Raw genomic sequence first — 10000 nt, forward strand, 5'->3', positions numbered from 1 at the left:
TAATAATAATAATAATAATAATAATAATAATAATAATAATAATAATAATAATAATAATAATAATAACAACAACATCAACAACAAAAACAAAAACAAAAACAGTAACAACAACAACAACAACAACAACAACAACAATAATAATAATAACAATAATAATAATAATAATAATAATAATAATAATAATAATAATAATAACTATTATTACGATCATTATCATTATTATCATTACTATAATTGTTATTATTGGTGGTAACAGCAGAAACAGCAACAGCAGCAGCAGCAACAGCAGCAGCAGCAGCAGCAGCAGCAGTAGTAGTAGTAGTAGTAGTAGTAGTAGTAGTAGTAGTAGTAGTAGTAGTAGTAGTAATAGTAGTAGCAGCAGCAGAAAATTGAAAATAGTATCTTTGTGATGACAAGGATCATAACAGCAGCATTAAAAATAGAACACAGACACAAAATCACACACGTGCACGCATCCGAAAAGAGGGTGCATCACAAACACACAAACGCACACGAAATGATGATGAATACATAAACGGGAACAAAAAAAATAAAAAGTAACAGGTGACTACTAAGTATTTACGAGACTTGGAGCAGATAAGGTGAGAGAATCAGTCAGGGAAGCAACACAACATTCATGACAACTCACTAAGCAGTGTGTGTGTGTGTGTGTGTGTTGTCATTTTGTGGATCGGAGACAGACATGCTTCCCATCACTGCGGAAGGTTTGCAGGTAAATCATTGTGACAGCTACATCTACCTTGGATCACCATTCACGGCAGACGGTTCGATATCACCGGCAGTCAAGGCTCACGCTAAAGATAAGATGGCACGCTTCAGTAAATTTGTTTCCTTCTTGCACAAGAATGATGATATCTCATTTAGTGAATAGAAAAGAGTGTTCGATGCCTTGCAATTATCTACAGTCTTATGTGGATGCAAGTCGTGGCCGAATGCTGATTTAAAACCGGTAACTAAATTAGATAACTGGTGCCTAAAACAGATGCTTGGTGTTAGAGGGACAACATGTCATGACATCTGTTACATCGAGTCAGGTTGTCCACCCCTCCGGGCTCTTGTTAAAAGTAGACAAAGGAAATTTTACTCTAAGGTGTATGTAGAACGCTCTAATATGGATGATGACCCCTTTGGCTTTTTTTTGAAGATTGTAATGGATACGAGGTACGGCACCAAAGCGTATGTTACGGAGCTCATTGAAAACAATATCGATGACTGTACAGTTCCAATGGATATACTTAAAGCTAACGTCAGACGCTCTCTATCATCGAGGAGGATAACATATTTAAATACAATGAATCCTCACTTAACTGTGCGATTGATATACACTGATAAACACAACATCAATGAGGCACACCAAATAACATTCACTCGCTTTCGTGTATATCTCATTCATTAGCGATAGAGACAGGCAGATGGAATCGGAGGGGACGCGGCCATCTGCCAGTCGATGAGAGGCTGTGCGCTTGTGGCAAGGTACAGACAGAACATGTTGTGGAGTGTCCCTTAGCACTTGAGGTTCGTAACACCTACAAAATTAATAGTATTCATGATCTGTTGTTTGGTCGAATGGGAGATGATGATGTATGTAAAATTATTTACAGAATACTAATGATTTATTCCTGAATAGTACCTGGTTACATAGGATTAAAATTATATGTCATCAAAAATATGCACCTTTTGATGGACCATGTTTTGCAATATGTATATATGTTATATTATATATATTTTTTTGGTGTGGTCAATAAAATATCTATCTATCTATCTATCTATCTGTGTGTGTGTGTGTGTGTGTGTGTGTGTGTGTGTGTGTGTATGAGTGTGTGCCCAAATGCTGCGGGGCTCGCCGCTCCGCGCCGCCCCGCCAGCCGGAGCTTCCAGTCATCAAGATTGTGTTCCTCTCAGCAGCTGTGAGTCGTGAAGGTGTTGCAAGTATTCCTGGGGACCTGGAAAGCCCACCTCCTGCCTCGCTGGGTATAGGCGCCCCTCCCCCTGTGTGCCGCTGTCCCGCGGGGTACAGGCGCCCCTCCACCTGCATGCCGCGGTGGTGGCAGAGCGAGGAGGGAGGTGAGATCATGGGTAGGACAGCCAGCAGGGTATAAAGGGAGCGCCACTCCGGACAGAACATCACACTGACTGAGACGCTGCTGCCACAACACCCACACCAACAAAAACAATAACAATAACAACCATGGTGAGTGCTCTCCTCTCTCAAGTATCATCACTTTCCTGCTTCAATATCTGAACATTTCCATCTTCTCACTGGAATTCCAGCACACAGTTCACGGTGACTTGTGATCCTCATCTCTGCCGCCCCTGCCGGTGGCTCTGTGCTCCTTCCTTCCCTCCCTTCCTCCTGCACGCCATACTTCCCTTCCCGCCACATCACGCTCTCCACTCCCGCTAATCTCAGCATTACTTCCCCACAGCGTGTCTTGGCCGTGCTGTGCTCGCTGGTGCTGATGGCTGCCGCCGTGCTGGCCGGCGGCGGTGGTTACTACGGTTCTGGCGGTGGCGGAGGGCGCTTCGTCGGCGGCGGCGGCGGCGGGCGCTTCGTCGGAGGCGGCGGCGGCAGGCCCTTCGTCGGCGGGGGCGGCGGCAGGCCCTTCGTCGGCGGGGGCGGCGGCAGGCCCTTCGTCGGTGGTGGTGGTGGCAAATTCGGAAGCGGTGGTTTTGGCGGCCTCAGCGGCGGCGGCGGCTTTGGTGAGTGTGTGCACATGTCAGGGTGTGAGGTGTGACTGTGTGAGGTGTGAGGGTGTCCAAAACAGTGACGATGCAGACAACTCTTATTCTAATGGTTTTCTCTTTCACCGTCAGGACTCGGCGGCGGCGGCGGCGGCAGCGGTGGTTACGGCTACAGTAAGTAGAGGGGCGGGACAGGGCAGAGTGACGGGTACTGAACATGAGAATGACTTGAGGAGTAGCAGCAGCAGCAGTAACAGCAGAAGCCGCAGCATCAGGACTGACTAACACTCCCTTTATCCACAGGCGGTTGAGGCGACACCTCGGCCACGGTCACGATGCTGTCGGCGTGGTGCTAAAGGCAACGCTCCTGAGGACGACGGTGAAGGTGAATGAGAAGGTGCCAATAAAACTGTTTGAACGTGTCCTGTTGTGTTACTTGTGCGTCCCTCCGGCGGGAAACAGGGCTGTGGGCGCGGGAGTGGGATGTGGACTGGAGAGGGGCCTCTTGGTTTTCAGACACGGAAGGGGAGAGCTGGGATATCCCTCAGGGACGGGAATGCATCCATGAGGAGCAGCATGAGGCCCTGAGCAAGTGTGTCGAGACGCACCACCACATACCACCACCACCACCACCAGCAACACCACCATCACTACCACTACCACACCACCAGCAACACCATCAGCGCCACCACAAGCAACACCACCACCACCATCACCATCACCACCACCATTACTGCTGCTGGAGTCTTACCACTCTTTATCTTCCTCAGTGCTCTTTCCATCTCTTCTCTGTCGGTTATACCAGGCAGTAGTCGTAGTTGTTGTGTAAGTAGTACGAAGACGATAGTAGTGGTGGTCATGGTGGTGGTGGTGGTGGAGATGCAGCTGTATTATTATTATTATTATTATTATTATTATTATTATTAGTAGTAGTAGTAGTAGTAGTAGTAGTAGTAGTAGTAGTAGTAGTAGTAGTAGTAGTAGTAGTAGTAGGAGTAGGAGTAGTAGTAGTAGTAGTAGTAGTAGTAGTAGTAGTAGTTGTTGTTGTTGTTGTTGCTGTTGTTGTTGTTGCTGTTGTTACAGTTGCTGTTACTGTTGCTGCTGCTGCTGCTGCTGCTGCTGCTGTAATAGATGGACTGACTGTCAAGCAGGACAGAAAAAATGAAAAGACAAAAGGAAGTTATTCAGTGATTAATAAACAGAATGACTAACCAAAATTTCCATGTTCCCTCTCGAAATGATAATGGCGCCGCGGGAGGAAACATTCGTAACTCTTAAGAGAGACAGAGAGAGAGGATGAGAGGCGGGGTGTTGTTGTTGTTGGTGTTGTTGTTGTTGTTGTTGTTGTTGTTGTTGTTGCTGTTGTTGCTGTCGATGGTGATGATGATGCTATCATTATTGTATAATAATAATAATAATAATAATAATAATAATAATAATAATAATAATAATAATAATAATAATAATAATAATAATAATAATATTAACAATAATAAGAAGAATATTTATTATTATTATTATTATTATTATTATTATTATTATTATTATTATTATTATTATTATTATTATTATTATTATTATCATTATTATTATTATTATTATTATTATTATTATTATTATTATTACTATTATCATTATTTTTATCATTATTATCATTATTATTATTATTATCATCAGTAGTAGCAGTAGTAGTGGTAGTAGTAGTAAAGTAGTAGTAAAGTAGTAGTAGTAGTAGTAGTAGTAGTAGTAGTGGTAGTAGTAGTAGTAGTAGTAGTAGTAGTAGTAAAACTAGTAGTAGTAGTAGTAGTAGTACTAGTAGTAAAACTAGTAGCAGCAGAAAAGTCAAAATATTATCATTGTGACAGTGAGGATTACGATAGTATTGGTAAAAATAAAACACACACACACACACACACACACACACACACACACACACACACACACACACACACACACACACACAGTTACCCAGGAAAACAAACCATCACACACACAAGAGAAAAGATCATGAATACATGAGCAGGAGCAAAAAATCAAGGAATGAGAGCAGCGGTAAGGAACAGCCGACTGTCGACGAAGGACTTCCGGGTCTTGGAGAAGGTAAGGCGAGAGAATCAATTAGGGAAGCAACACAATGTATGACACAACAATAACAAAGCGAAAAAAGAAAAAAAAAAAGAAGAAAGCAAAAATCATCATCTAATTCGTCTTGTTTGAATAATTTATTTTTTTCTTTCTTATTTGTTTATGATTATTATATATTTTTTTTTTTATTCTTGGTTCTGCCATCTGTTGATTTCCGTCAGATACGTGGGTTTATTACTGTCATTGTTACATTATTAACAATAGTAGGTGTGGTAGTAGTACTAGTAGTAGTAGTAGTACACCACTTCTCTAAACCTCATCTTTTTTTCCTCACCGAAACGCAAGTGTCTGAGGTGACGGACAATAGCTGTTCTCTGTTTCCTTCTATTACCTCTATCCTCATTTTCAATTCAAAGCCGGATGTTGTGTCTATGTGCGTCTCAAAACTCAATTCCTCCATCTATCAACTCTATACAACTTTCTAGATTAATTATCTTAAGTGGAAATTGCACATATTATCACTAACTACAAAAGCTTTTATGAAGTTAGGCCTTCTGAGTCGTCTCCGCCAGTTTATCTCTCCTCCCCCCATCAACTGCTAACTCTTACAGGGACCTTATCCGTCCATATATAGAGTATGCTTCATATATATGGAAGGGATTCCACTCATACATATTGCCTGAAAAGCATATGCTTATATAAGGGCTGACCCTAATTCAAGCATACATAAAACATATGTAACATGCACTCAATTGGCCATTAGTATATGTTTCAAATGTTTCAAATGTTTCATATCGCTATTTTAGAGGTGGAGTCGAAAACATATCGTCTCATAAACTCCTTTCCTCTAACTGACTGCCTTCGACCTGTTTCTCATCGCCACAATGTTGCACCTCTTGTTATCTTCTACCGCTATTTTCACGCTGACTGCTCTTCTGATATTGCTAACTGCATGCGTTCTCTCCTCCCGAGGCCTCTCTGCAGACGACTTTCTATTTTCTCTCACCCCTATTCTGTCCACCTCTCTAATGCACTATTCTCAGTCATTCATTCCCTTTCTGATAAAAAAATAAAAAAAATCCCTGCCTGTTTCTGTATTCCCTCCTTCCTATGACTTGAACTCTTTCAAGAAGGAAGTTTCAAAACATTTTTCCTCTGTTTTTCGACAATCTTATTGAATTATCTTTGGGGGCTGGCACTCTAGTGACACTTTTTTTCGAATGTTTTTGTTGCCGTTGGCCATTTTTACTTTAACATAAAAAAAAGTGGTAGTAGCATGTTGGCTCTGCATGTATTCATAAGTACCACGCAGAATATAATACAAATATCACGTTGGGCAACACTTGTCGTGATGCCCCGCCTAAGCAGTGTGTGTGTGTGTGTGTGTGTGTGTGTGTGTGTGTGTGTGTGTGTGTGTGTGTGTGCGTGTGTGTATACTGCGGGGCTCGCCATTCCCTCGCGCCTCGGAGTTTCCAGTCATCAAGACTGTGTTCCTCTCAGCAGCTGTGAGTCGTGAAGGTGTTGCAAGTATTCCTCGGGACCTGGGAAGCCCAGCGCCCGCTGCCTCGCGGGGTACCACCCTGTGCTATAGGCGCCCCACCCCCTGTGTGCAGCAGTGGGGGCGGGGCGAGGAGGGAGGTGAGATCATGGGGAGGACAGCGAGCTGGGTATAAAGGAAGTGACACTCCGGGCAGGGAACCACACTGACTGAGGCGCTGCTGCGACAACACCCACACCCATAACAACAACAACAACAACCATGGTGAGCTCTCTCCTCTCACATGTCTTATAACTCTCAGCTTCAAAATCTGAACATTTCCATCTCCTCGCTGGACTTCCAGCACACAGTTCACAGTGACTTGTAATCCTCATCTCTGCTGCACCTGCCGGTGGCTCTGTACTCCCTTCCTCTTGCACACCACACCACCCTTCCCTCCACACCAACACGTCCTCCACTGCCGCTCCCCTCAGTACTCCCTCCTCGCAGCGTGTCCTGGCCATGCTGTGCGTGTTGGTGCTGATGGCGGCCGCCGTGATGGCCGGCGGCGGTGGCTACTACAGTTCTGGCGGCGGCGGAGGACGCTTCGTCGGCGGCGGCGGCGGCGGCGGGCGCTTCGTCGGCGGCGGCGGCGGCAGGCCCTTCGTAGGTGGTGGTGGCAAATTCGGAAGCGGTGGTTTTGGCGGCTTCGGCGGTGGCTCTGGTGAGTGTGTGCACATGTCAGGGTGTGAGGTGTGAGGGTGTGAGGTGTGAGGGTGTCCACAGCACAGTGACGATGCAGACTACTCTTGTTCTAATGGTTTTCTCTTTCACCCTCAGGACGCGGCGGCGGCGTCGGTGGTTACGGCTACAGTAAGTAGCGAGCAGGGCGGGGCGGAATAACGGGTACTGAGCAAAAGAATTACTTAATGAGCATCATCATCATCATCAGCAGCAGCAGGTCTGACTGACGCTCCCTTTATCCACAGGCGGTTGATGCAACACTGCGGCCACGGTCACGATGCTGGCGGCGTGCTGCTGACGGCGACGCTCCTGACGACGACGGTGAAGGTGAATGTGAAGGCGCCAATAAAACTGTTTGAATGTGTCCTGTTGTGTTACTTGTGGGTCTCTCCCGCGGGAAGGAGCGTTGTGTGGGCGGCTGGGAAGAGAGAGGGACTGGAGAGGGGTCTTTTCGTTTTCAGCCACGGAAGGGCAGGGATGGGATGTTCCTCAGGGGTGGCATTGCGTCCCTGGGGACCAAAGCGAGGCCCGGCGCCAGTGTATCGAGAAGCACCACCACCACCACCACCACCATCACCACCACCACTATCGCTCCTGGGGCCTTACCACTCTTCATCTTCCTCAGTACTCTTTCCATTTCTTCTCTGTCAGTTATTCCAGGTAGTAGTCATAGTAGTGGTGGTAGTAGTACGTCGACATTAGTAGTGATGTTGTTCGTGGTGGTGGTGATGATGGTGGTGGCGGTGGTGGTGGTGGTAATGATGGTGGTAGTGGTGGTAGTAATGATGGTGGTGGTGGTAATGATGGTGGTGGTGGTGGTGGTGGTGGCGGTGGCGGTGGCGGTGGTGGTGGTGGTGGTGCAGCAGTAGTAGTAATAGTGGAAGTAACAGCAGCAGTAAAAGTGGCAATTGTTGTTGTTGTTGTTGCTGTTGCTGTTGCTGTTGCTGCTGCTGCTGCTGCTGCTGCTGCTGCTGCTACTACTGCTGCTGCTGCTGCTGCTGCTGCTACTGCTGGTGCTCCTGCTGTGGTTGCTGCAGGTGCTGCGGCTACTGCTACTGCTGCTGCTGCTGCTGCTGCTGCTGTTGTAATAGTTGTATTGACTGTTAAGCAAGAAGAAAAAAATTGAGTGATTGAAGTGATTAAAGAGGACACTGACTGACCAGAATTTCTGTCTTCCCTCACGAGATTATAATGGCGCCGCGGGAGGAGGCACTCAGCAGTCTTAGGAGGGTCAGAGAAGTAGGATGAGAGGCGGGGTGAGCCAGCCGGTGAGCAGCAGTCACTGTCACGCGGGTGGATCTGGGAGGGGGCAAACGAGGCAAAGGAAACAAACTAAACTGACCAGATCAATTATTCGGAAACAATCAAGAGCTAAAATTATAATCTAATTACCTAACAATACTTTATCATTATTTCGAATGCATTTGTCAACCTGATTCAGACACAAGAGCATAGGAACTGAAGAACAAAAATAATAATAGAAAATGCAAGAAGCCATCACGCCTACACGCAGTATTCCCTGCATAAGACATACCTACACATATCCACCTATAACAAAGACAGAAAAAATAAGTGAAGAGGCAATTAGACAAAACTAAAATACATTACCAAAAATAACAAAGAGCAACAAGCTCGTAAGCTGTCTGATCACGCTGTTCTACACTAACAGCAGAAACAGACATTACAAGCGGAGACAGAAAGGTTACACAGGTGCATATGATCGTCGCCGGGAAGGAGGCGGGAGGGGATCGACTCAATGGTGAAGGGATTTCTCGCAGCGCCCTCACGAGCAGCCTGAGAGAAGAGTCACCGTGATGGGACGCAATGCAGCCACTGGATTTATGGGACTGTGGAAGCACTGAGTATCCGGAGAGCACGAAAGTCGTGAGCGTCTGTGTGCCTGCCCGAAGACAGTGAGGAAATAGGGCGGTAGTAAGGCAGCGGTCACCACGTGTGGAGGGTAATCCCACGGACACGTGATGGGGGTGAAAGGTAGGGGTGGGGAGAATTGTTGTTGTTGTTGTTGTTGTTGTTGTTGTTGTTGTTGTTGTTGATGATGATGATGATGATGATGATGATGATGATGATGATGATGATGATGATAATGATGATGATGACGATGTTATCATTATGTTAACAATAACAACAATAACAATAATAATAATAATAATAATAATAATAATAATAATAATAATAATAATAATAATAATTATAATAATAATAATTTATATTATTATTATTGTTAATATTATTATTGTTATTATTATTATTATTATTATTATTATTATTATTATTATTATTATTATTATTATTATTATTATTATTATCATTATTATTACTATTAATGTTATTATTGGTGTTAGTAGGAGAAGCAGCAGCTGTAGCAGCAGCAGCAACAGCAACAGCAGCAACAGCAGCAGCAGCAACAGCAGCAGCAGCAGTAGTAATAGTAGTAGTAGCAGTAGTAGTAGTAGTAGTAGTAGTAGTAGTAGTAGTAGTATAATAACAAAGGATGGACAACGGCATCTGGGTGCTGTCATCGGAACAGAGGAGTTCAAGAAGGAGTACATAGGAGAAAAGGTGAAGGAGTGGATACATGAGGTGGAAGTCCTGTCTGACATGGCCAGGACTGAGCCTCATGCAGCCTACTCCGCCTACACCCACGGCTTGCAGCATCGATGGAGATTCGCCATGCGCACCATCCCAGGCATCAGCCCTCTCCTTGCACCACTGGAGGTCTCGATAAGGAACACCTTCCTCCCAGCGTTACTGAGATACCACACCATCGGAGATGGGGAAAGGGCGCTGCTCGAACTTCCACCAAGACTGGGCGGGATGGGAATCACCTCCCCTGAGAAGTTGGCGACTGTGGAGAACCTCAACTCCCTCAAGCTCACCAGGTCCCTCACAGAGAAGATCATTGCTCAGGACGCACATGGTGAAATAGCCCAAAGTGCAGTCACTGAGCAAGGACGAATTATATCTAGAGAT

At 45.2% G+C, this 10000-nt stretch overlaps 1 protein-coding gene across 3 annotated transcripts; it reads left to right on the forward strand.

Annotated features, from left to right (window-relative positions):
- Positions 1-2073: 2073 nt before the first annotated feature.
- Positions 2074-7373, forward strand: LOC135110373 (ctenidin-1-like). Of its 3 annotated transcripts, none has more exons than XM_064022635.1 (4): positions 2074-2212; positions 2448-2721; positions 2836-2877; positions 7255-7373. In XM_064022635.1, the coding sequence occupies exons 1-4, from the start codon at positions 2210-2212 to the stop codon at positions 7260-7262; spliced, it is 327 nt and encodes a 108-aa protein (XP_063878705.1). In that variant the 5' UTR covers positions 2074-2209; the 3' UTR covers positions 7263-7373. The 3 variants fall into 3 exon arrangements, with proteins under 3 accessions (XP_063878705.1, XP_063878704.1, XP_063878706.1); XM_064022634.1 differs by lacking the exon at positions 7255-7373 and adding an exon at positions 3007-3125; XM_064022636.1 differs by lacking the exons at positions 2074-2212; positions 2448-2721; positions 2836-2877 and adding exons at positions 6430-6550; positions 6776-6989; positions 7106-7138.
- Positions 7374-10000: the final 2627 nt, after the last annotated feature.

The sequence above is a fragment of the Scylla paramamosain genome, chromosome 20, assembly GCF_035594125.1.
Source record: "Scylla paramamosain isolate STU-SP2022 chromosome 20, ASM3559412v1, whole genome shotgun sequence".
Classification (NCBI taxonomy): Eukaryota; Metazoa; Arthropoda; class Malacostraca; order Decapoda; family Portunidae; genus Scylla; species Scylla paramamosain.